Genomic DNA, 27358 nt, shown 5'->3' with positions numbered 1-27358 from the left:
GCAAAGGCATACAAATAAAAACTGAAAATAGAACAAAAATATACTCTCATTTATAACAGCCATACAAACATTTTCTCCTGCTGTGTCTCTTTCTCATTAATGAATGTTTTCATTTAATGCTATAAAAAGGCAAATCTGCTATTGCATCAGCCAGCTTCTTTTTAACTTGACCCCAATGGTCTATTTTGTAACACAGCTGTGTCGACACGGTATGTCAACACTTTCTAAAGAATTTTCAGCACCGTTGTTCACCCTCTTCCTCCCAACCTCCGCTTTATCTGTCTTCCCTAGATTACTCTAATGCTGTGTTAAGTTTGTGCACCACTGTTATATATCCTCAATTTCCACAGAAAAGTTTTAAAAAAGTAGAACTAGACAGATGTTGTGCTGCTGCTAGTGTGCAGTGTGTAGGTTTGTGTGAGGAAGCAGTGTGGTTGTCGACTCAAAAGGTGTCAGAGCTGAAACACTTCCTCGTCCTTCACTCTCATCACACCGACCTGCAGACAACATCAACGGCTCACAATCCAGCTCAGAGCAGACTGACCTCACATGTGACAAACTGACTCTACGTTTTTCTAACTTGATATGAGACTTTTATCTAAACTAATTTATCAGTTTAATTATTAGTGTAAAGTTTGTGTGACGTTAAGAAGCACTTGTGGAATGTAAAAATCTGGTGAGTATTTGCATATTTATTTTTAATAACAAACTTCATGTTTCTGGTTGACTGAGAGCTACTACAGCTTTGGTTTGGTTTGCTGATGTGTATTTATTGGTACCTTTTAACATAATGAAAGTTCAGACTGTTTGACAGGTATAGAGTTTGGGGACTGCTAGACAAAGAGTAGGCTAAAACAAGTCACATTATATCATATGTAATGATCTATATTCAACAAATCTACTTTGTATTGATTCAAATGATAACCCTGTAGCTTTGTAATTATTTCCATGTGGCACATAGTGACACAAACATCACAGAAATGTCAAATTTTTTGACTTTATGTAGTTTTACAGACACCAAACGCATTCCTGAAAAAATATTAAGTGTGTTCAGATTGAGCTACAGATTATGGATGTCGTGTTTGCTTTGGTCATCCTTGAGATAAAGGATCTAGATTAGAATCCAAATTCAGATGATTGGACTCACAGGCCTGTATGTCGAATACCACAGTTAACACGACATGCTCGAGCAAAAACAGAGCCAGAGAAGTCACGGTCGAAGTAAACCAGTAAATCTTCATGATAAAATGAAAGGTCAGACCCACATTGACCCTTCCTTGAGCAGGAGGCCGTCAATTCATTTTGAATGTGTCAATCTTATTCAATACCAGTTTGAACATGTCAAACTAATTTCAAGTCGCTCATAGCTGTTATAAAACTGACATCTATTGCAGTCACAGCAGTTTCTTTTTTTAAAACACATATATTTAGTGAATTATTGAAAAACAGTTCAACAAATGTATATGTTCAAACACATATGAACAAGCACATACGGTGCAATAGGGTGCAATATAACAATACTTAATACAACACCTCAAAGTAAAACATACCAGATTAAAAGAATAAACTTATAAGCAAATGTGCACATATTATGTCACCAACATATATAACAATATACCATCAGTGGTCTGTCAACTGGTTTCAAAAAGTGGGCTATGCTATGTTTTGTTTGTAATACAGAGATGTTAGTCTGTAGGTGTGTTTTTGTGGTTAGGTTAGATTCTAAGGAATTTTCTGAGATTACAACGATACACAGTTTAGGCCATGGAGGCAACTAGTACATTTACTCAAGTACTGCACTTAAGCACAATTTTGAGATTATTATAGGTACAGTATAAGTAAGAAATCAGTGTCCTAATGACGCTTGAGTATTTCTATTTTATGCTGCTTTACTCTACATTACAGAGGGAAATATTGTACTCTTTTACCTTCTCTAAATGTATTTGACAGATGTAGTTGGTAGTTATTAGTTTTTCTGGATTAAGATTTTTTATTTAAAAAGCTTATGAAATACAGTGAATTGTTAAAGATTAAATCAGTGGTGTCAAACTGTTTTTGATTCCTCACATAGAAGCAATGTATAGTCGTTGTTCATTTGTTGTTAATATTTTACGGATAAACTTTTCAGATGGTTTCATTTAAAAAACTGTTGCTCAAGGAAGTAAAATAATCCATTATTTCACAAAGAAAGCAAAGATTAGAGAAAAAGCCCAAATTATTGATACAGATTTGTGTCCCAGAGCTTTGATTTATCCTCTTTCTTACCCCATTAATTTCACAACCCTTCAGATAGATCTCATGACCCTTTGCAGGGGCCTGACCTAAGAACCGCTGGACTTAACTAGGTAACTGTATATAAAGTAGAAACAACAAGCTCCACCCCGACCAGCTACAACCGTAAAATGCTACTTATACATTCTTGCATCAGTATGAACGATCTTATAATGTAACAAGATATTATTCTCGAGAGCCATTTTACTGCAGCTTGAGCACAAGTATATTTATCTGATAATACTTCTGTACTTGAGTAGAATTTTTAATGCAGGTAAGTATTCTTAAATTGTTGTATTGGCACTTTCATTAAATTTTATGAGTACTGCCCTGAGGACTTCTCCCACCACCGCAGACAACCATACACGTGTAGACAGAATCTTTGACCAGAAACCTCGAGTGGTCCTATAGACAATGAAATAACAGGCCTTTCTTTGTTCCACATTGGATACATATCTCAGGAATATGGGCATTTAATAGATTTTTACAAGGTTGGTGTTATATATAACCTCATTATCAGTTTATATTGGTAAGTGTTTATTGATTGTGTTTGAGTGGCTGAACAGATCTCTTGCCAATCCTCTGTAGTAACCTCGTTACTTATGTCCTCACAGCACACAAGCCTTTTACTTTCTGAGGAGACCAGGGAACTGTCCATCAACATTTTATAAAAGTCCCTTCATGTTGTGATGGTTTACTGCTATCTTTTCGACGGAGTGGAGAGAAGAGGGATGTGTCTTAAATATATAGTTTCTCGTTTATTTTTATTCATTTATTAATGTTAAATGCATGCAACACTCACCTTGTATTTTGTTTTTTGCTATGTGGTTTAACACCTCATTTGTGTTCTACTAACCCCTCCTGCAGCTACACATTTGCTCAAATGTTAACACTTACTCATGAAATGTGTTGATGTTAAGTGATGACGCTGAAATTCTGGTATGACTATTTGTGTCACACAGTCACAAACCAGGTTTGTAGGAATTTTTTATCCAAATGTCAGTTTTAGTCAGATTTGCCTTTCACTTGCTTTCACCTGCTTTCACCTGCGGTGTGAATGGAGGTTAACAGAAGCTCCAAAGACGGTAGAACCAGACCAAGGAAAACCACCTATCAAACCTTTAGTATCAAGCAAGGCACTGCTGACAGCAGGGCATGTGCCAGGCCACCCAGTGTGTGTCAAGCTGAATTTAACAGACTGACCAAAAAAAAAAAGATTGTTGGTCAGATGTGACAAAAACATAATAAAAAATTTTAATACCATATTTACACAGATTCAAGCAAGAAACAAAGTATATGTACAGTTCTGCTGCCCTCTGGTGGGGAATACAAACACCACGTGTATCTTTGGTAGGAGGAAGGAGGTAGGCTGTACATTTGAATGTCATCACTAACACTATCATTCATTACATTTTTTTAATCCTCCAGATGACTTTGATTTCGGGAGTACAGCAGGTCCTCCTTCCTCCTGAGTGATGCCTCGTTCTTTCTTGGTAAAGCGAGGAGGGCTGCACCATATTCGGCCTGCAGCAAGAAGCCCCAGCCCTGGATTGACCCCGATAACATTTAGCCAGCTAGGAAAACAGACAGGGTCCTGGGATACACCCCTGGAGTACTCCACAACAGAAACACCACATAATCACGCAGTGCCCATCGCAGTATTGCAGCAGAGCCTTCAGGTGGACAACCACTCTGATGGAAGTGGGCACCTTCAGCCGTTCAGTCCCAAATCTTATGGTGGGTGACAGAGCTTTATACTTGTTTATTTGGAAAATAAAGCAATTTTCCTCTTAGATAACTTCAAATAACAAAATGATTTACAGTAAGATGACAGGGATGAGTCAAAGCATAGGACAGGACACATATATGTTAATCATTCCAAAGTTTCAGAAGGTTGCATAAAAGCAGCTAATGAATTAAAATATTTGTCTTTGTATTCAGACAGTAGATCTACTGAGCCATGCAGTCCTGTCAACTCAAATACTTTGAGCCCCGTGGAGAAAGCAGAGTCTAGCACTCCAACACCAGCAGTATGGTCCAGACCTCATGTGAGTTCAAGATATTCAGATAAACTGTCTATGGGACTGGAAGACCCGGCTCAGCACCCTCAGATCCCGAGAGAGACCAGGAGCCGTGGATGCTCGAGGATCAGTGCACCGAGGCAAGAGTGTCCATTCTGTAGCAAAGTATGACATCCCTCCATGACACTGTATTACAATAGCCTTACAGACCAAGAACAACTGAGGAAAATAGCTCAGCTGAAAGGGGAAGTTAGAGGATACTAGAGGAACTTGAGTTGAGTTAAACTAACTTTATTTCCATTATAAGTAAGCTCATAGTGTAGTACAATAGTGGTTCCCCTTAAAACACCACAAAGATTACTATGAAAACTATTAGCTAACAACAGCATGCTAACATGGTCACAATGACCACAATGTTGCAGATGCTAATGCTTACTACGTCCACCATTCTAGTTTAGCATTTCTGCTGACATTTGCTAATTACCACTAAATACAAAGTACAACTGAGGCTGACAGGAAGGTCATTAGTTTAGTTTTGTCTTCCAATTCCTTAATAACTTAAGTTAGTAACAATAACCTGAATTATTATACTGATCAATTAAGCCCCAAAATATTTTTTTTTAATCTGGTAATTGTTGTGGGTGTGGTAGTGTCAGGTTATACAAAGTCCTTATAAATGTGGATATGTGGTCTTTTTATAGAAGAATGTGTGAACAGATTAGGACCTCGACTTTTGACATGAATTTACTACAAAGGGCAAAAGTGATCAGAAGTTAAAAGACAGAAATGGAACAAATGTAAAAATGGGAGACATATTATTTTTTAGTTCTCCAGTGTTAAACTGTTCATCTTGTCTTGGCAGATATTTTCATGCCTGTCAAGTTTGAAGACTCACATTTGCAAGAGCTACGGAAGCAGATCAACGCTGTCACCAGCACTCATTGAGTCCAGCAGGACTTTTACTGAGCGGTCACTATGCAGGGGCAAGGTCAGCATCACATTTCTTTTTCTACGGAGTTAGCCTTTTTTAATGCCTTTGGACAAAATGCACAATGCACACTTGAATAATCAATTTAATGCATTTAAACAACACTCCTGGATCCACAACTGCGGTGCTTGTTGTTTTAGGAGAGGACGTTTGGCTGTACAGTGTGTGGAAAAGTATTCAAGCGCTCCTCCACCCTTTCCACCCATCTGCTCATACATTCAGACACCCGGCCCTACCCCTGCCAGTTCTGCGGCAAAAGGTTCCACCAGAAGTCTGACATGAAGAAACACACCTTCATACACACTGGTGGGTTTGTATATCTTCTTTGGTTGTTTTTTAATATAAAAGCCTGAATAATTTCTAAGAAATTATTAAACTGAACTGCAGGTTCAAGTTTCAAATTCACAGTATTGTCTATGACCCAAACAAATGTCTTTAGTGTTTAGTTTGAACATCCTGTGTATTCAAATGACCTGTGCTGTGTTTGTGTGCCAGGGGAGAAGCCTCATGTGTGTCAGATATGTGGGAAAGCATTCAGCCAGAGCTCCAACCTCATCACCCACAGCCGTAAACACAAGGATGACCGACCCTACCGCTGCCCTCGTTGCCTCTACGGCTTTCAGCACAAAGTGGACCTGCGGCAGCACCAAGAGCACCACTGCACCTACCGCTGACTGACACGGCCGAGTCAATATTCAGCCTTTTACCAGCGGAAACACATTCAGGACATTAAGCTAATGAATGTGTTGTTGTGATGATGAAGTCAAATCTTCCATCTCAAGCTATAGTTGTTTATATTTTACATTTAACTGCCTTTCAGGACACAAAAGGAAGAAAGATACTCTTCTTACTCTTCTCACAGGTTTCCAACACAGTAATGTAGTTATTTCAGGACCCTACGACTTGGAAGTAATGGTTACCTTTGATCTACTTTTTACCTGTTGAGGTGTAAAAATCCTAATAGTACTTACTATTCTGAGTTACCCTCATGTTAATTACAGCGTTGTCCACCATTATTTGTGCCAAGGGAAACGCTATTTATTTCCCCACATGATTTGTCCATATTCTCTGTAGATCTGTGATCATGGTGAACTCCAAGGTTTATGTGCAGCTGAACTTTTACTTTCGGTCTACAGTACACAGATTTAACATTGTGGAAATGTAGCTTCAACACAAACTGGTGACTACATGATTTCATTACATCTCTCTCTTTGAAAGCAGCTGAAACCAACAGCTAGAATGAATGTAGTGCAGCGTAAGTAAATGATGTAGTACTACTGGATGTAGTGCAGTTCAGTACACCAGGCCACACTGAATGCTTTCCTCCTTACTTTTCTGCAGATGATCACAACAAGAGTTCACGCTAGCCCAATAAATACAGATATAATTTGTGGTTTTTCTTTTCATTCTGTTTATTTGGCGCACAGCACACATTACAGAGTGTTTTCTTTATAATTTGCAGGATATGTTTCAAATAATGTTGTTGTGGACACCTTCAGCTGTTAAAAGCCTTTATTAGTTTTGTACCACTGAGCTCTGGCAACAACATCATTGGAGTAGTCTCCACCTGTTGAGCCGCCATCCACATTTTCAACAGTGAGGACGTTCTTATCCCCCATATTGTAGGCTGCGATCCCTCCTGCAGAGACAAATACAAATGAGAACGAAGCTAATCAAAGAGACTTAAGACCGTAAAGTGAATCTACTGGTTCAGTAAAATTAACCTTTCAGCTGCTGCTCTGGGGTCCAGCCAGGAAATTTGTTGCAGATCCTTTTGATAAAATTAACCAAGATCCCGGTCGCTTGGGTGAGGTGTTCCTCACTGTCCCACGCACCCTGTGCAGTGTGTCCACCTCCTTTTGGATTAACATCAACCTACAAAAATGGGGTGAACACTGGTGTTATTGTATTGTAATGTGGCACTCTACTAAGAGGATATGAGTAAAACAGTAGCATTTATTACAACCTGCATCAGTCCCCAGCCATTTCTCTTATCTCCCCAGCCATTAGTGAGTGCATTTCCAGCCCTGGATTCTCTGGAAATGATGGCAGCAATGAGAGCGGGATCAATTCCACAACTTCCTCCTACTTTGTTGATTTTAGACCTGTACTTTTCCATTCTGTCTGCATCAGTCTGTGCCATGGTGTGTGATGCCTTCACACCTTTAGAGAGAAATCAAACAGAACAGGATTATGGCCATAATGCAAAAATGTCCCTTTCAATCCATAGACCTGAAGACTACAGGATTACTTTTTCAACAAGTTTTGCTGTTTATCTAATTCAGTTTACCTGAGTATCCCAGATTGTCCCACTTAGATGTTTTCTGTGAAGCACCAGTAGTTTCAACTTTCATGATGTCTCCAAAATCTGCAAATGTTCAGTATATTTGATTATTTTGTTAATCAACACAATTCAACATTACCACAAATCATGAGGACCTCAATGGACTTTGCAGTTACGTGTGCATGTTATAGCAATCCTGGCACTACAGGACCCACAAAACTACAAATGGAAAATAGAATACGGTAGATATACAGCGTAGGCTTGTGCTGTAATATTACCTTTGACACATACAAACATCTAATATAAAGTAATAGGACACACTATGTTGAATAAGTATCCCAAAGTTTCTTTCTTAGGTTGCGTTTATACCACAAGCACATTAAAGTAAAATTCTACAAACAGGAAAATTACAGAAACACCCACCCATCTTCCTGTTCCTCTTCTGTGGTGTATGTCAAACTGGAATGAGCTGCAACACAGTCTGTCTCTCTCTCTCTCTATCCACTCTTTAGTGTGCGTATGAAGGATATTTATACCGGTATGTCTACTTTGCTCGACCCGCCTCTTGTTGACTTCATTTTTTTAGTTGGTTAGGTTTAGGCATGAGGAGTGTAATGTCACAGTCAGAGCCAAATAGAGGCAGAATAGAGATGGACTTCACCTTCCAAACCAAAATAAAAAAAACTGTTTACTCAGCAAAGGATGGGTGGTGCCAGTGGAGAACATCAGGTGAAAGCAGCTAACATTACCTTTAACACATCTGAGAAACAAGGATTTTCTATAACCTTCTTCAAGAAAAAAGTGAGTTTATTTATTTCTAATGAATAGTTAACACTATTATTTCCAGAGTGGTGTTTTCAAAGTTCAATAGGATGCATTATAATCTGATTGTATCATTAGGAAATATAATCAGAACAGTCACACAAAACAGTATTTCTCTATTGATTTCCCTGCTTCCCTTTAGGTGACATTCAGATCCCCAGACCTTTCCAATGGATGGATAAAAAAATAAAAAAAATATGAGTAAATGCTGTAAGTCTTTTACATATTTTGACATGTGTAAGTTATATAACATCTCATGTTTACTGTAAACACAGTTTAAACAGAAATGATGCGCTTTAACAACGTGACATTAAAATTTGCCCAGGTTGCCCAGGTGGTCATAATGTTACAGCTGATCGGTGTATTTCTTTTCACAGAGTTTCTTGCTTACTGTTGCTGTTGCAATTGCAACAGTAAGCAGGTTGGTTAGGTTTAGGCATGAGGATTATCTCCCCAGGGAAATTCCCCCAATTTTTGTGACAGTATTGTACATTCACCCAAAAGCAAACGCCCAAATTGCTGCTGCAAATTGCACCATCTACAGAGTGACTCAAAAACTCCCCTCCCTTTCCCATCATACTCTGTGCCTGTTAATGGAGAATTTTAATAACTGCAAGTTAAACAAATCATTTAATCTTAACCAGTACATCACCTGCCCAACCATGAAAAATAAGACTCTAGATGTATGTTATGGTTCTATAAAAGAAGTATACAAGGCTTCTCATTGGCCCAGCGGTTCCTCTGACCACAGCGCCATCTATCTCACCCCTGAATATAGGCCAACACTGAAGAGGCAGAAGGTGAAGACAAGAGAAGTCAAGGTCTGGAATGAAGATGCTGTCTCTAAATTATATATGCATTACATTAATGCACTCAAATTTTCTGCACGTTTCTTATCTGTCTTATCTTTATTTATTTATATTTTAAAAGTGCTTATCTTTGTGTGATTTGTATATTTGTATATCTTATGCATCAATACACCAAGACAAATTCCTTTGTAAAAACTTAAATGGCAATAAACCTAATTCTGATTCTGATTCTGTACAGACTGATCTCTTCCCCAGACTTTATATTTAAGTGCATATTAACCCTATAATTTAGACTTAATTCATGTGTAGACTTGACGTGATCAAATCAGTTTCAAAAATCAACAGACTCCAAAATATGATACTTGACTAGACTAGATAATACGTTTTGATAAGTTTGATATACACTGATCAGCCATAACATTATGGGCACTGACAGGTGGAAATGAATAACACTGATTATCTACTTATCATACCACCTGTCAGTGGGCGGGATATATTAGGCAGCAAGTGAACATTTTGTCCTCAATGTTGATGTATTAGATGCCCAGGTGGTCATAATGTTACAGCTGATCGGTGTATTTCTTTTCACAGAGTTGGTCTGCAATTGCAACATGAAGCAGGTTGGTTAGGTTTAGGCATGAGGATTATCTTCCCAGGGAAATTCCCCCAATTATTTGTGACAGTATTGTACATCCACCCAAAAGCAAATTCCCAAATTGCTGCTGCAAATTGCAGCATCTAATTTGAGTGACTCAAAAACTCCACTCCCTTTCCCACTAAGCCCTGTGCCCGTTAATGGGAGATTTTAATAACTGCCAGTTAAACAAATCAGTTAATCTTTGCCAGTACATCACCTGGCCAACCAGGACAAATAAGATTTATGTTATGGTTCTATAAAAGGAGTATACAAGGCTTCTCCTTGTCTGACTGCTCAAACCTGCCAGCCATCAACTCATCAGTCCTACAATATATCAACTCTGGTTCTTCATTCACTCTCCGCCAGATCGTTGTTTCTACATGTTTGGTAGCAATTCTCTTGCCCAGTTGGTGAAACTGAACATAAGTTTTTTTCCTTCGTGTTGACATACTTAACCTTGTTTTTTCCTGTGCCTCAGGATCATCACCTAATCTTCAGCGAACCTGCCCACTCCTTCTGCTCAGCCACACTGCCTCCACCTTCAGTTCCACTCTGCCCCAGATCTCAGCTATTATCCTCTCACCACTACCAGCTGGAGCTTCACCTCACCATCTCATCGGCCACCAACTAGTTTTACAAAAAAAAGCCCTGTTTTTAGTAATCAAATTTAACCCAGCTTGTGTTCTGCTTGTGGGTTCCTCTGTTTAACACAGCAAAACACAAGGATGACCGACCCACCTCGGACACACGTCTGGGTGGTCGTCTGCCTCGACCAGTTGGGGTGAGAGAGAGAGAGAGAGAGAGAGAGAGAGAGAGAGAGAGACAGAGAGAGGCAGAAGGAGACAGAGAGAGACAGAGAGAGAGAGAGAACAGAGATAACGGCAGAAGGACAGAAACAGAGACAAAAGTGCACAGCAACAACAGTAGCAACAACTACACTAATAGTAGTGACTTATGATGATGATGAGCATGAAGAAGATGACGACGACAACGACAGCATCGATGGGGGACAATGAGCAGTGATTATAGTAATAATAGTATCTGTAGTAATAATAATAATAACAACAATGATATCAGGGATATTAACAATGGGAGTCAAGCAGGACCATGGCAGGATGCTCCACCAGGATCCATGAAAACCTGCGAGACGAGAAAGCACAAGAACTCCAGGGAAGAAGTAAAGTTAGTAACATGCATTAATGGGACATGAATGAGTGCAGAAAGAGAGAGGAGCTCAGTGCATCATGGGAAATCCCCTGATAGTCTAGGCCTATAGCAGCATAACTAAGGGATGGTTCAGGACTCACCTGATCCAGCCCTAACTATAAGCTTTATCAAAGAGGAATGTCTTAAGCCTACTCTTAAATGTGGAGAGGGTGTCTGCCTCCCGAACCACAACTGGAAGCTGGTTCCACAGGAGAGGAGCTTGGTAACTGAAGGCTCTGGCTCCTGTTCTACTTTTAGAGACTATAGGAACCACAAGTAGCCCTGCATTCAGAGAACGTAGTGTTCTAGTGGGGTAATAGGGTGCTATGAGCTCTTTAAGATATGAAGGGGCCTGACCATGAAGAGCTTTATAGGTGAGGAGGAGGATTTTAAATTCTATCCTAAATTTTACAGGGAGCCAGTGCAGAGAAGCTAGTACAGGAGAGATGTGATCTCTTTTTCTAGTTCCTGTCAGTACTCGTGCTGCAGCGTTCTGAATTAATTGGAGCGTCTTAATGGACTTATTGGGGCAACCTGATAATAAGGAATTGCAGTAATCCAGCCTAGAAGAAACAAATGCATAGATTAGTTTTTCTGCATCCGTCTGTGATAGGATGTGTCTAATTTTTGTAATATTGCGTAAATGAAAAAAGGCAGTCCTAGAAGTTTGCTTTATGTGGGAATTAAATTACATGTCCTGATCAAAGAAAACTCCAAGATTCCTGACAGTGGTGCTAGAGGCCAAGGTAATACCATCTAGAGTAATTATATCTTTAGACAGTGAGTCTCGGAGGTGTTTGGGGCCAAGAACAAGAATCCAGGTTTTTATGTCCTTAAGACATGTTTGTAACGTAGATAACTGATTAATTTCATCGGGCTTGCCTAAGGGAATCATATATAAAGTGAATAGAATTGGTCCAACTACAGAACCTTGTGGAACTCCATGACTAACTTTAGTATTTATGGAGGATTCATTGTTAACATGTACAAACTGCGAGCGATCTGATAAATATGACTTAAACCAGCTTAGTGCGGTTCCTTTAATGCCAATTTGATGCTCAAGTCTCTGTAAAAGAATATTATGGTCAATGGTGTCAAATGCAGCACTAAGATCCAATAATACAAGTACAGAGACAAGTCCATTGTCTGAAGCAATCAAAAAGTCATTATTAACTTTAACCAGAGATGTCTCTGTGCTGTGATGAACTCTAAATCCTGACTGAAAATCCTCAAATAAACTATCATTATGTAGAAAGTCACACAACTGTTTGGTGACTACTTTCTCCAGAATCTTAGAAAGGAAGGGGAGGTTAGAAATCGGTCTATAGTTGGCTGCAACCCCTGGGTCAAGAGTGGGTTTTTTACGAAGGGGTTTAATTACAGCCACTTTAAAGGACTGTGGTACATATCCTGACAATAAAGAAAGATTGATCATATCTAGTGAAGAAGTGCCAATTAAGGGTACGACGTCTTCAAGCAGCCTAGTTGGGATCGGGTCTAATAGACAGGTTGATGGCTTCGATGAAGAAATTATTGAAGTTAACTGATGAAGATCGGTAGCAGAAAAACATTCTAAATATATATCTGATTTTACATTTGTTAAAGTTCCTGAACTTGGAGAGACAGCGATACCTGTTGAGGGCATTTGGTTATAATTATATCAAAAAAGAAGCTCATAAAGTCGTTGCTACTGAGGGTTATGGGGATACGTAGCTCAATAGAGCTGTGATTCTCTGTCAGCCTGGCTACAGTGCTGAAGAGGAACCTGGGGTTGTTCTTCTTTTCTTCTATTAGTGCTAAATAATAAGCTCCTCTGGCATTTTGTGGGAAGACTATTAAATGTTCAATATCAATGCCATATGATAGAACGAGGTCAAGAGTGTGATTAAAACAATGAGTTGGTTTATTTACAATCTGACAGAAGCCAATTGAGTCTATTAATGATATAAATGCGTTACTAAGGCTGTCATTGTTAACATCCACATGGATATTAAAATCACCTACAATAATTACTTTATCTGATTTAAGGACTAAACTTCATAAAAACTCTGAGAATTCAGATATAAAATCAGAGTACGGGCCAGGAGCGCGGTACACTATAACAAATAGAACTGGCTGCAGTGTTTTCCAGGTCGGATGAGAAAGACTAAGAACAAGGCTTTCAAATGAATTATAATTTAGTTTAGGAATGTGAGTATTAATATGACTGGGGGGGTGGATTCATTTAGGCTAACATACTCCTCGTGGGACAACCAGGTCTCAGTAAGACAAAGTAAATCAATATCATAATCTGATATTAATTCATTCACTAAAACAGCTTTAGAGGAAAGAGACCTGATGTTTAACAGTGCACATTTCATTCTCTTGTTTTGTGCTACTGTGGAGTTAGTTTTAATTTGTATTAGGTTTTCATGTTTAATTCCTCTTGTTTTTATTTCATTAAATAATTTAGGTGGTTGGGGGACAGACACAGTCTCTATGGGGTTTTGGGTGGGTGACTGTTCTAAGGGAAGCACAGAGAAATGTGTAAGACAGCAGCTCTGCTTCCTGGTCCCAACTCTGGATTGTCAGGTTTTAGAAATAAACTTTGTCATATTTCGGGATAAGAGAGCCGGTCCATCCAAAGTGGGATGGATGCCGTCTCTCCTAATCAGACCAGGTTTTCCTCACAAGGTGATGGAATGAAGCCCACATCGCTTTCTGGACACCACCCTGACAGCCAGCGTTGGAATGATGACATGCGGCTATACATGTCACCACTGGTCAGATTGGGCAGGGGTCCAGAGAAAACTACGGAGTCCGACATTGTTTTAGCATAATTACAGACACTGACTCCACATTAATTTTTGTGACCAATGCACCTACTGTGATCATGTGAGGGGTGAACTCCAAGGTTTATGTGCAGCTGAACTTTTACTTTCAGTCTACAGTACACAGATTTAACATTGTGGAAATGTAGCTTCAACACAAACTGGTGACTACATGATTTCATTACATCTCTCACTTTGAAAGCAGCTGAAACCAACAGCTAGAATGAATGTAGTGCAGCGTAAGTAAATGATGTAGTACTACTGGATGTAATGCAGTTCAGTACACAAAGCCACACTGAATGCTTTCCTCCTTACTTTTCTGCAGATGATGACAACAACAGTTCACGCTGAGCCCAATAAATAAAGATATAATTTGTGGTTTTGCTTTGCATTCTGTTTATTTGGCACACAGCACACATTACAGAGTGTTTTCTTTAGGATTTGTAGGATATGTTTTGAATAATGTTGTTGTGGACATCTTCAGCTGTTAAAAGCCTTTATTAGTTTTGTACCACTGAGCTCTGGCAACAACATCATTGGAGTAGTCTCCACCTGTTGAGCCGCCATCCACATTTTCAACAGTACGGACGTTCTTATCCCCCATATTGTAGGCTGCGATCCCTCCTGCAGAGACAAATACAGATGAGAACGAAGCTAATCAAAGAGACTTAAGACCGTAAAGTGAATCTACTGGTTCAGTAAAATTAACCTTTCAGCTGCTGCTCTGGGGTCCAGCCAGGAAATTTGTTGCGGATCCGTTTGATAAAATTAACCAAGATCCCGGTCGCTTGGGTGAGGTGTTCCTCACTGTCCCACGCACCCTGTGCAGTGTGTCCACCTCCATTTGGATTAACATCAACCTACAGAAATGGGATGAACACTGGTGTTATTGTATTGTAATGTGGTACTCTACTAAGAGGATATGAGTAAAACAGTAGCATTTATTACAACCTGCATCAGTCCCCAGGCATTACCCCCATCTCCCCAGCCATTAGTGAGTGCATTTCCAGCCCTGGATTCTCTGGAAATGATGGCAGCAATGAGAGCGGGATCAATTCCACAACTTCCTCCTACTTTGTTGATTTTAGACCTGTACTTTTCCATTCTGTCTGCATCAGTCTGTGCCATGGTGTGTGATGCCTTCACACCTTTAGAGAGAAATCCAGAACAGGATTATGGACATAATGCAAAAATGTCCCTTTCAATCCATAGACCTGAAGACTACAGGATTACTTTTTCAACAATTTTTTATTAAATCAGTTGCTGTTTATCTACTGCAGTTTACCTGAGTATCCCAGACTGTCCTGCTTAGCTGTTTTCTGCGAAGCACCAGTAGTTTCAACTTTCATGATGTCTCCATAACCTTCAAAAATTGTATTCATTTATTCAATTATTTTATTTATCAACACACCTGCAAGTCAACATTACCACAAATCATGAGGACCTCAATGGACTTTGCAGTTACATGTACATGTTATAGCATTCTTGGCACTACAGGACCCACAAAACTACAAATGGAAAATAGAGTACGGTAGATATACAGCGTAGGCTTGTGCTGTAAAATTACCTTTGACACATACAAACATCTAATATAAAGTAATAGGACACACTATGTTGAATAAGTATCCCAAAGTTTCTTTCTTAGGTTGCGTTTATACCACAAGCACATTAAAGTAAAATTCTACAAACAGGAAAATTACAGAAACACCCACCCATCTTCCTGTTCCTCTTCTGTGGTGTATGTCAAACTGGAATGAGCTGCAACACAGTCTGTCTCTCTCTCTCTCTATCCACTCTTTAGTGTGCGTATGAAGGATATTTATACCAGTATGTCTACTTTGCTCGACCCGCCCCCTGTTGACTTCATTGCTTTAGTTGGTTAGGTTTAGGCATGAGGAGTGTAATGTCACAGTCAGAGCCAATTGGAAGCAGAATAGGGATGGGCTTCACCTTCCAACCCAAAATAAAAAAACTGTTTACTCAGCAAAGGATGGGTGGTGCCAGTGGAGAACATCAGGTGAAAGCAGCTGATTTACAGGAAATAAATGTCACTGACAGCTGAGATTTCACTAATGTTCTCCACCTCACTCAGTTTTTACCAGTTCTTGTTGTTGTTGTGCCCTCTCTCAGACTTATTTGATCTGCACAACTATGATAGGAAAAGTCTCAATGTTTAAGTCATACCTGAACTTTTACTTTCCCTATGCAGTACGCTGACAAACATCAATAGCCTTGAACACATCTGAGAAACAAGGATGTTCTATAACCTTCTTCAACAAAAAAGTGAGTTTATTTATTTCGAATGAATTGTTAATATAAAGTCAAGTTTAAAACACGTTGGTATATATTTTTATTATTTTAACGAAATGATTGATAAAAACAAAGGCTCAGTCCAGAGTGGTGTGTTCAAAGTTTTCTGAGTTGAATATTCTGTGTAAATATTCAATAGGATGCATTATAATCTGATTGTATCATTAGGAAATCAAATCAGAACAGTCACACAAAACAGTATTTCTCTATTGATTTCCCTGCTTCCCTTTAGGTGACATTCAAATCCCCAGACCTTTCCAATGGATGGATAGGATGGAGTAAATGCTGTAAACCTTTTATATTGTATATACATGTACATACTTATATACATGTATATAAGTTATATAACATCTTGTTTACTGTAAACACAGTTTAAACAGAAATGATGGCTTATGCTTCCTCCTTGCTTCATCAGCTATGCAACATCAGATGATGTGAAACTCAGACTGACACAAGTTTGTGCATTTGGGGGGAGTCAGGGGACAGTAATCATAAACCCGAGATATCCTCGAAATGTCTATTGGAATGGACGTTGTATCTAAAAGGATTCAAAGAAGCACTCGTTACAGACATTGTTTGATCTATATTTCTTAAGATATTATGCAGCTTCAGGTTTTAAAAGCCTACATTATTTTGTACCACTGAGCTCTGGTAATAACATCATTGGAGTAGTCTCCACATGTGGTTTTGGCATCCATCATTGAAACAGAAAGCAGGTTGGTTAGGTTTAGGCACGAGGATTATCTTCCCAGGGAAATTCCAACAGTTATTTATAACACTACTGTACATTCACCCAAAAGCAAATGCCCAAATTGCTGCTGACACCATCTATAGATTGACTCAAAAACTTTACTTTCCCCTGATGCACTATGCCTGGGAGATTTTAATAACTGCAAATTAAACAAATTAATCTTTACCAGTACATCACCTGCCCAACCAGGATGAATAAGACTCTAGATGTATGTAATGGTTCTATAAAAGGGGTATACAAGGCTTCTCATTGGCCCCGCCTTGGTTCTTCTGATCACAGCACCATCTATCTCACCCCTGTATATAGGCCGGAGAGAAAGACGGAGAAGGTGAAGACAAGAGAAGTCTGTCTGGTCAGTAGCCTCTAGAGTTTTCCCCTCCCTGGTGTTCCTGTCTCTGTTTGTGTTTGTGTGGGGGACTCCTCCCACTCTCCGTGGTTGTCTGAGGACCTGATTACCTGCTCACTTGTCCGACTGCTTAAACCTGCAAGTCATCAACTCATCAGTCCTGCAGTATATCAACCCTGGTTCTTCATTCACTCTCTGCCAGATCGTTGTTTCTACATGACAGTGCCAAAATAACCTTCATAGTGGGCCTTCATATGGGGAATGTATTAAACTGGGCTACTGCTACTATTTCATTTCTGAGCTGAGGAAGGTTTTTGATCAGCCACTTCAGGGAAATGTTCAGGGAGCGGGTGAGTGCATATATTGTGGTCAGACTGGTCCTTTCCTCGCCACCTGCCCCCTTCAGCCAAAAGGAAGGGCTCATCGGTAGATCTGAGGATACTGGTGAGCCAAACTTCTTTGTCTGTTCCCCGACCTAGTATGCAAGACACTCTTTTTTTGGAATAATGAATCTTGGTCTCTGTCAGCTTTTGTGGATTCTGGAGCCGATGAGAACTTTATGGATCGGGAATTTGCTCTCCAGGCAGGCATTCAGATGACTGCACTCAGCCCCCCCTGATGGCTAATGCTCTTGATGGAAGGCTTTTGGCTCATGTGACCCACCAAAGTGCTCCTGTGCTTCTGCTTCTCTCTGGAAACCACCGTGAACAAATTTCAGCTCCATGTCCTACCATCACCTAATGCACCTCTGATCCTTGGACACCCCTGGTAATCAAACACAACCCTCATCTGGACTGGTCTACTGGTGAGTTGGAATACATCTTGCCATAACTCTTACTTGCAATCTGCTCTTCCTCCACCAGAGGTAGCTGCCATCCCACCAGTCTTTGAGCTGCCAGATTTGTCATTTTTCCCACCTGCTTGAATCAGACACCAGAGTCAGTGAACGCACCATGTCAACAAGATGAATCACGGTATGGGAAATCTTTAACTGATTCTTTTTTAACATTTTCAGTTCTTTAGGAAAAAAAAGGAAAATATAAATATAGTATTGATTTTTATTTTAGAAAACAAGCTTTCATCAGTAATTCAGCCATCTTCTCCTCCTCCTCCTGAAGAAGAAATTGTGTATCCGGGTAAGTGATTAAACATTTTTATTTGTTTTTTTGCAATAATTGTCTTTTCTACATGTAACTTCTGATGATCTGAAAGATATTAGTTCATTGCTGCACTCTCTGCTTGGTCATCTATAAATGCTATTAATAAACCTTTCTGCTACAAGTTATAATACAGTAGTTTTTAACTAATGCTAATAGGTTACAGGGACACATTTAGAAACTTGACTAACGTTAGTCATATGTGTCATATGTGAAGAAGACACTTGAGTGAGGGACATTAGTATGTTAGTATAACAAAAAAGTATTTGTTATTAAAACATTTTCTGTGTTATAAGACATTATTGGATTTTGTAGACGGTGCAAGGAGTCTAAAACGGGGTAGAAATCCGTATGCATCCAAAGGGTTGATAGACTACATCGCAGAGGTAAATGGTAAATGGACCTGTACTTGTATAGCGCCTTTCTAGTCTTCCGACCACTCAAAGCGCTTTTACATTACATGCCACATTCACCCTTTCACACACATTCACTCAGCGAGTCCATCGAACAGAAACTAACTCATTCATACACATTCACACACCATTTGGGGTTCAGTATCTTGCTCAAGGATACTTTGACATGTGGCGGGAGGAGCCGGCGATCGAACCCACAACCTTCTGATTAGTGGATGACCCGCTCTGAGTCACAGCCTCTCCGCTCATTCATCCAGAAACAAGCCAAACCCTCCACGAACCGCTTGTGGCCTTCTAAACGTCCTAACCCCGATCTGTATACATACTCTGAAATCCCCCTCTTCGAAGATTTGGTAAGAGAATCAGCCGGCACTATCAACGGAGCATCGGGTAAGTCGCTAAAGCTTAAAAAGAAAGTTGAACTATTTCCAGTGTTTGTACCGCGCACTAGTTTGAAAGACTCAACTCTTCCCCGGTGGCGTATGTTACGGTCTGTGTGTACTGCTATGTGGTTTGGAGAACAGCGCCCTCGATGGAGTGTTTTATATAATTTTCTATACAGGGCCCAGACCGTCGGAGGCGGGGGGGGTGTTTACTTACTTTTCAGAACATATGTATTAAGCATGGTATACCACGTACCTCCTTTCTCTTTCATTTGCAGCTGAGATCGACTTTGAAAGGTAATGGTGCGCCTTTACAGGGCCCTCTCACACCACATCCACTTCGTAAATTGTTTCACTCTGCTGGGAGCACAAGTGGTTTTGTATCGAGACTCTTCTGGTTCTTACTGCAGCACTCTTACAGACCTCTGGCGCTGGACACGATGTGGAGGAGAGATGTTCCAGATTTGAACTTACATTTGACTGGGATAAAGTGTGGATCAGTGTGGGCTTAGCATCCAGAAACCCTCATCATCAGCAAGTACATTATAACTATATACATATATAGCCTCATTTGATGAAGGTTATTAAGGATCCTACGGGCACTTTCTGTTCTTCCAAAGTGATTGGCAGTCATTTTCACGTGTTTTGGGAGTGTACCCCAGTGAATTTTGGAAGATGGTTGCCTTTAACCTCTCTAGGTTGTTTAAGATTAGATTTCCCTGTTCGCCTGCTACACTTATTTTGAATGATTTGTCAAGGCTGGGTTTGACACTGGACAAGAGAAGAGCATTGTTGGCTGGACTTACGGCTTCAAAAAAACGAGTTGCCACATGTTGGAAACCTCCACATCTTTTCGAGCATGGGTTTTCACATATTTGGATATTGTTTATTTGGAGTTGTCGACAGCTAAAGTCCGCGGAGCAAAAGAGTCAGCAATAGAGGCTTGGCATTCACTCTTAACTATCCTCTGTGGGTTTCAGGTGTAATATGTGACTGAGATATGGAGTTCTGGATCCAGGGGGTGGGTGGGTTATATTTGGGGTTGTGATTTTTGATTTTATTTATTTATTTATTTTATTTTAGTTGTTTCTTCATATGTATCTGTATATATGCATATGTATAGGTATGTATGTGAATATATATTTTAATGCTCTATTTTTGTAACGTGCATATACCTATTTGTATTTTTCTTTAAAATAAAATAAAAACTTGATCACAAAAAGAAAAGTAAGTAAGGCCATTTGAATAAATGGATAAAGAACACTTTTTAGAACCTTTTTACCTTTCTGATTTGGAGCTAGCAGTAAAAGAATTAAACTAAATCTCCCCAGCTTCCGGTAGATGTAGCCGATGCTAATGTAGGTGAAAATTCCTCAGCACCCGAACAGTTTAGAAGACTCTCTGCAACACCTTAATCAAAACCATCCTACTTTTCTTCCTCCTCCCACTCGCAGTCAAATGCAAACCAAGTAATTTCTGATTTTGAAAACTTTTTTCACCCTTTAGAAGACGCTCTCCTAAAGCTTAACCAGATTCCATCGTCCTCCTGCTCCCACTCGCAATTGAATGAAACCCGAGTAATTTCTGGTATTGAAAACCATATTCAACCTCCACCAAACCCTGTCACCCTCCCGCTCGCAGTCAAATGAAAACTAAGTTCTGCCTATTCCCTCTTTCAAACCATTTCATGATCCAAATTTAGAGGAAAATAGAGAAGTTAATAGAAATGTTTAACAGGGTTGAGGGAATGTGGGGAGGCAAGCTGATTCAGCCACCACTCCCTCCGCATCCTCCTCTTCCAACACTGACTGTGCCCCGCAATCTGTTTAACAATCTAGAGATGAGAAGTGTGTTCACCGTTCCCCCTCCCAGAAACATACCGGATCTTGTTCAATTTTGTACCAAGTTGCTGCAGCGGCCCAGGGTTCGAATCCGACCTGCGGCCCTTTGCTGAGTGTCATCCCCTCTCTCTATCCCCCTTTCCTGTCTATCTTCAGCTGTTACTATCAATAAAAGCAATAAAAGGCCAAAAACATACATACATTATTTTTATTTTTTTTAAACGGCATCCGTACATTGCAGTAAATAGAAATGGTTGCCTCTGCTTCACCATCAGCTTAGCACGTCATCAATTTATTAATTTCAAGTTACAAAGTCTTGCCCGTCTGTGCTGTCACCTTTACTGATGTCGGCAAATTTGAGACTATTCTGAACCGTAAAAATTGTTTTTACAGAAGCCCAGAACGCCAACCCCTCTCTCAATTTGAGTCAGTTTTCCCTGACAGATTTAATCCCGTTTCTCTTTTTATTCCAAAACCATTATTACGGAATAAAAAATCTCAAAGCCTTTCTAGGGGTCCCGTATGTCCATTACTGCTACAAAAGCTACATGAAGCCCTATGCACACCAATGCAAAGGTCACTGCTCCGTCTGTAATGACCCTGACTGTACTAAGCATGAGCTCCAAACCGTAGTATGCACCGACTGCAACAGGACATGCCGTACGCCTTTGTGCTTTGACAGACATAAAGAGCCAAGAGCAAGACCTTCGGGCGAAACCTGCAGCAGTACTTGTGATACGATCAAAAGATGCCAAAATGCAAAAAACATACTATGCGGCTAAAGGTAAAGGTCCTAAATATAACATGTGCGGAGAGAAATTAACCCCCGCCTCTGACAGACGATCACTGTTGCTACTTTCAGCCTCTGCCTCCAACTACGGTCATATGGAGAAATTGATTTTCTACGACTTTGAAATGATTGTTGGTCAGCATGATGGGCACAAACCTTTTCTTGTGTCTACCAATATGCTCACTGGTGAACGTTGGTCATCTTATGGTTTAAACTGCCAGGGACTTTCTCCTGCATTTCAGGAGGCCGACGTACCAGAGCGCTATGTTTGTAGCCCATAATGCTGAAGGATTTGACAGCTACTTGATCCTCAACAACATGATAGAGATGGGAATAGAACCCTCTCTCATCATGCAAGGTAGTAAAATTCTGTTTCCAAGATCCCGATTGCAACTTAAAATTCAGATTCCCTGTCTTTCCTCACCATGCGTCTTAGCGCTATGCCCAAAGCGTTTCCCTGATCAGACCAAGGGTTATTACCCTCATGGCTTCAGTTCAGAGAAGAATTCACAGTAAATAGGGCCCTACCCTCTGCCGCATGATTACGGAGTGGAACGCATGACTCTGCCTCAGCAGGAAGAGTTTTACGGCTGGTACAGAGCAAGTCAGGGTACGTTTCCCTTTGAGAGGGAAGCTCTGCGATACTGTAAATATTATGTTATTCTCGCCAAGGGTTGTATCACATTCAGAAATCAGTTTCTCAGGGACACAGTTGTAGACCCTTTCAGCCGCATCACCATCACCTCTGCCTGCATAAAGGTATTTCTCACAAATTTCCTCCCTCCCTAAAACCCTAGCAATACCTTCGCCCGATAACTACAGACGCCAAACCAAAAGTTACTTTCACGCCTCCATTCAGTGGTTAGAGTGGGTAGCGCGCAGCAAAAATATCTTTATCCAACACTCATTAAACAAGGGAGAGAAACAAATGGGGCCTTACTATGTTGTACCCATATGTAAACTGTATCTTTTCCTACCCCTTAGGTCACCCCACCATCATCGACAAAGACTTTGACGCGCCTCAAAACTACTTTGGGGTAATCAAAGCCGCCATCTACTCGCCTAGGGATCTCCTTTTACCCATTTTACCATACAGAACATCTTGAGGTAAATTGGTGTTCACCCTCTGCTGTACCTGTGCTGAAATCAACAATCAGTCGGGTCCCTGTAGATGCGATGAGCAAGTCAGAGCGTTGACGGGAGTGTGGGTTAGTGTTGAATTAAACAAGGCTCTCGAACTGGGGTATACAGTTGCCAAGATCATCGAAGTGTGGCACTTTGACCGATGTAACGATTTCATTTTTGTCAGCTACATGCACACCTTCCTGAAAGGTAAGCAGGAAGCGTCAGGCTACCCACCCGAGGCCGTTGATCAGGAAAGCAGAGAAAAGTGCATCAGGGTATACAGTTAGATGCTGACAAAATTTAAGTGAACCCTGCAAAGAGGCAGGTGTGACAAAACCGCTATGATTCAGTGATATTACCACAAGCAGTGTGTCGTACCTCACGGTAGAGCCAATAATGTGTTTATCGCCACATTCACTACCGCCTATGCCTGTCTCAAATTGTACAGTTATCTGGAACGGGTGCAAGAAAACTTTCTATATGGATACTGACAGCCTGATATATGTGGTGAAAGAAGGGGACACCCCTCTGAAATTAGCCAATATCTTGGGGATTTGACTGACGAGCTGGACGGTGACAGCATTCAAGAATTTGTAGCCGCCGGTCCCAAAAGTTACGCTTACCAAACCAGACCCCTTAAAAAGTAGTCTTACGTGTCAAGGGTGTCACCCAGACCAAAGAATGCTGTGAGCGAGTCAACTTGGACAGCGTCAGGGAGTTGGTGGAAGGTTACCTCGGGGTCTCGAGAGGGCGTGATTGATTAAAAAATAAATAAATTTAATGTTATCTTTGAAAAAGATAACATTTATTGACGGACTGCCTGATTCTTTTGAAAACACAGAGCTGGTTCCTCCTGATTTGATCATTCTGGATGATGTTTATCAAGCCTCCGACCACCCTGAAGTGGTCAAAATGTATACTCATTTATACATCATAGAAATATGAGCGTCTTTATGCTGACGCAAAATGTTATTTCACTGGGATAAACAGTCGTACCATGAGTTTGAACCGTAATTATCTGGTGCTGTTTAAAAACCCAGCTGAATTTCTTGGGCCAGTTTTTCCATCGTAACAAAATCTTCTTTTCACCCTCAACGGTACGTTGTCTTAATATTTCTTCTACATAATACGTCCTGTCTTTAGCCATGTTTACTTTTTGCAACTCTGCCTCAAAACGAGCCATCAATAGGCTCCCCGTCATAATCTTGGAGTTTGTATACAGGGAGTACAAGGAATGCCGTCCTCCACCATAAACACTTTGTAAAACAGACGAATACAAGATGTGGTGAGTCTCTTCTGCTGTAAATTCTGCATTTGTTGTTGTCGATGTTGCTGACATGGATTTTTTGTTTTGTTTGTTGTTTACCTGTTCTCGGACACAGACTCATTTTAAGGAATCGTACGGAGTGATTTCCACACCTCCTCTCATTGGTCCTCTGAGAGCTTGTTTGTTGTAATGCTACCAAAACTAAATGACCTGGACTGCTGATTAAAGTAACGAACCACAGAATTGTAAACCCGATTTAACCCAACACTTGCTCTGTAACCTGTGTGTGTGTGTGTGTGTGTGTGTGTGTGTGTGTGTCTATTACACACCTCATTTCCAGCACATTCTACCAGTGCTTCCCTGACTTGAATTTTATGACCCACTTTAACCCCTCATTAGGTCAAAGGTCAAAGTCGTAAAACTGTCAAACTCAGTTTGATGTGTGGAGTATATCTCTTATGACCACCAGGGTACCCAGGTTCAAGTTTTAAATTCACAGTATTGTCTATGACCCAAACAAATGTCTTTAGTGTTTACAAGCATTTATACCAGGGTTGCCCAAAGTATGGATTGATTTAAAAATATTTTTTTATAGGTAGGATTATCAGATAAATTGCCATTTATGCTGTTTTATTTTTTGTGAGATAAAAATGCTCGTTAACTATGTAGGATGTCTAATTGTTAAATATTTTTCAGAATCTGAAACGGCAATGTAGGCAGAGTGACACTATTCTCAGGAAGTCTGTCAGTTAAGGGAACATGGGATCCTACCATTTAGGTCCAGTGTGTAACATTTAGATAGGACCATTCATGTATTTTGTGGCCTCTACGGCTTCCAGCACAAAGTGGACCTGTGGCAGCACCAAGAGCACCACTGCACCTACCACTGACTGACACGACCGAGTCAATATTCAGCCTATTACCAGCGGAAACACATTCAGGACATTAAGCTACTGACTTCATGTTGTGATGATGAAGTCAAATCTTCCATCTCAAGCTATAGTTGTTTATATTTTACATTTAACTGCCTTTCAGGACACAAAAGGAAGAAAGATACTGTTCTTACTCTTCTCACAGGTTTCCAACACAGTAATGTAGTTATTTCAGGACCCTACAACTTGGAAGTAATGGTTACCTTTGATCTACTGTGTACCTGTTGAGATGTAAAAATCCTAATAGTACTTACTATTCTGAGTTACCCTCATGTTAATTACAGCGTTGTCCACCATTATTTGTGCCAAGGGAAATACTATTTATTTCCCCACATGATTTGTCCATATTCTCTGTAGATCTGTGATCATGTGAGGGGTGAACTCCAAGGTTTATGTGCAGCTGAACTTTTACTTTCGGTCTACAGTACACAGATTTAACATTGTGGAAATGTAGCTTCAACACAAACTGGTGACTACATGATTTCATTACATCTCTCACTTTGAAAGCAGCTGAAACCAGTAGCTAGAATGAATGTAGTGCAGCGTAAGTAAATGATGTAGTACTACTGGATGTAGTGCAGTTCAGTACACAAGGCCACACTGAATGCTTTCCTCCTTACTTTTCTGCAGATGATCACAACAAGAGTTCACACTGAGCCCAATAAATACAGATATCATTTATGGTTTTGCTTTGCATTCTGTTTATTTGGCGCACAGCACACATTACAGAGTGTTTTCTTTATGATTTGTAGGATATGTTTTGAATAATGTTGTTGTGGACACCTTCAGCTGTTAAAAGCCTTTATTAGTTTTGTACCACTGAGCTCTGGCAACAACATCATTGGAGTAGTCTCCACCTGTTGTGCAGCCATCCACATGTTCATAGGAATGGACATTTCCATCCCCCATATTGTAGGCTGCGATCCCTCCTGCAGAGACAAATACAAATGAGAACAAAACTAATCAAAGAGACTTAAGAACGTAGAGCGAATCTACTGGTTCAGTAAGATTAACCTTTAAGCTGCTGTTCTGTGTTCCAGCCAGGAAATTTGTTGCGGATCCGTTTGATAAAATTAACCAAGATCCCGGTCGCTTGCCTGAGGTGTTCCTCACTGTCCCACGCACCCTGTGCAGTGTGTCCACCTCCATTTGGATTAACATCAACCTACAAAAATGGGATGAACACTGGTGTTATGGTATTGTAATGTGGCACTCTACTAAGAGGATATGAGTAAAACAGTAGCATTTATTACAACCTGCATCAGTCCCCAGGCATTACCCCCATCTCCCCAGCCATTAGTGAGTGCATTTCCAGCCCTGGATTCTCTGGAAATGATGGCAGCAATGAGAGCGGGATCAATTCCACAACTTCCTCCTACTTTGTTGATTTTAGACCTGTACTTTTCCATTCTGCCTGCATCAGTCTGTGCCATGGTGTGTGATGCCTTCACACCTTTAGAGAGAGAAATCAAACAGGATTATGGCCATAATGCAAAAATGTCCCTTTCAATCCATATACCTGAAAACTACAGGATTACTTTTTCAACTATTTTTGATAAAATCAGCTGCTGTTTATATACTGCAGATTACCTGAGTATCCCAGACTGTCCTGCTGAGATGTTTGCCATGAAGCACCGGTAGTTTCAACTCTCATGATATTTCCATAAGCTGCAAATGTTCAGTATATTTGATTATTTTATTTATCAACACACCTGCAAATCAACATTACTTTAATTACATTAATCTTGAGGACCTCAATGGACTTTGCAGTTACATGTACATGTTATAGCATTCCTGGCACTACAGGACCCACAAAACTACAAATGGAAAATAGAATAGAGTAGATATACAGCGTAGGCTTGTGCTGTAAAATTACCTTCGACACATACAAACATTTAATATAAATTAATATGAAAAAAGTAGTAGGACACACTATGTGGAATAAGTGTTTCTTTCTTAGGTTGCGTTTATACCACAAGCACATTAAAGTCAAATTCTACAAACAGGAAAATTACAGAAACACCCACCCATCTTCCTGTTCTTCTTCTGCTGCTGTATTTCAAACTGGAATGAGCTGCAACACAGTCTTTCTCTCTCTCTCTGTCCACTCTTTAGTGTGCGCATGAAGGATATTTATACCGGTATGTCTACTTTGCTCTATCCGCCCCTCATCGACTTCATTGCTTCAGTTGGTT

At 40.2% G+C, this 27358-nt stretch overlaps 2 protein-coding genes and 1 long non-coding RNA gene across 11 annotated transcripts in view; 2 read left to right on the top strand and 1 right to left on the bottom strand.

Moving 5' to 3' along the window:
* The first annotated feature begins 286 nt into the window (after positions 1-286).
* Positions 287-6673, top strand: LOC127354353 (zinc finger protein Gfi-1b). The gene is made up of 6 exons (XM_051384238.1): positions 287-676; positions 3700-4008; positions 4213-4457; positions 5155-5280; positions 5421-5586; positions 5776-6673. The coding sequence occupies exons 2-6, from the start codon at positions 3747-3749 to the stop codon at positions 5952-5954; spliced, it is 978 nt and encodes a 325-aa protein (XP_051240198.1). The 5' UTR covers positions 287-676; positions 3700-3746; the 3' UTR covers positions 5955-6673.
* Positions 6668-27358, bottom strand: LOC127354359 (lysozyme g). 4 transcript variants are annotated; one of them, XM_051384250.1, is made up of 6 exons: positions 27191-27210; positions 15134-15211; positions 14800-14996; positions 14558-14708; positions 14401-14472; positions 6668-6847 (listed from the first exon to the last, which is right to left on the bottom strand). In XM_051384250.1, the coding sequence occupies exons 1-6, from the start codon at positions 27192-27194 to the stop codon at positions 6783-6785; spliced, it is 567 nt and encodes a 188-aa protein (XP_051240210.1). In that variant the 5' UTR covers positions 27195-27210; the 3' UTR covers positions 6668-6782. The 4 variants fall into 4 exon arrangements, with proteins under 4 accessions (XP_051240210.1, XP_051240213.1, XP_051240212.1 ...); XM_051384253.1 differs by lacking the exons at positions 14401-14472; positions 14558-14708; positions 14800-14996; positions 15134-15211; positions 27191-27210 and adding exons at positions 7005-7155; positions 7247-7443; positions 7571-7648; positions 7988-8149 and having other exon boundaries at positions 6668-6919; XM_051384251.1 differs by lacking the exons at positions 6668-6847; positions 14401-14472; positions 14558-14708; positions 14800-14996; positions 15134-15211 and adding exons at positions 25841-26092; positions 26178-26328; positions 26420-26616; positions 26754-26831 and having other exon boundaries at positions 27191-27358.
* The window catches only part of LOC127354380 (uncharacterized), a 29335-nt gene continuing 17832 nt past the window's right edge, over positions 15856-27358 (top strand). For 3 of the 6 annotated variants that reach the window (XR_007881528.1, XR_007881526.1, XR_007881525.1), the window contains exons 1-4: positions 15856-16131; positions 17216-18023; positions 18119-18229; positions 18323-18391. This is a non-coding gene — a long non-coding RNA (uncharacterized LOC127354380). The remainder of the gene's footprint in view (positions 16132-17215; positions 18024-18118; positions 18230-18322; positions 18392-27358) is intronic. The other 3 variants (XR_007881529.1, XR_007881527.1, XR_007881530.1) reach the window with 3 other exon arrangements.

This window comes from Dicentrarchus labrax, unplaced genomic scaffold (assembly GCF_905237075.1).
Source record: "Dicentrarchus labrax unplaced genomic scaffold, dlabrax2021, whole genome shotgun sequence".
Classification (NCBI taxonomy): Eukaryota; Metazoa; Chordata; class Actinopteri; family Moronidae; genus Dicentrarchus; species Dicentrarchus labrax.
This window is presented reverse-complemented; position numbering and strand designations above follow the sequence as displayed.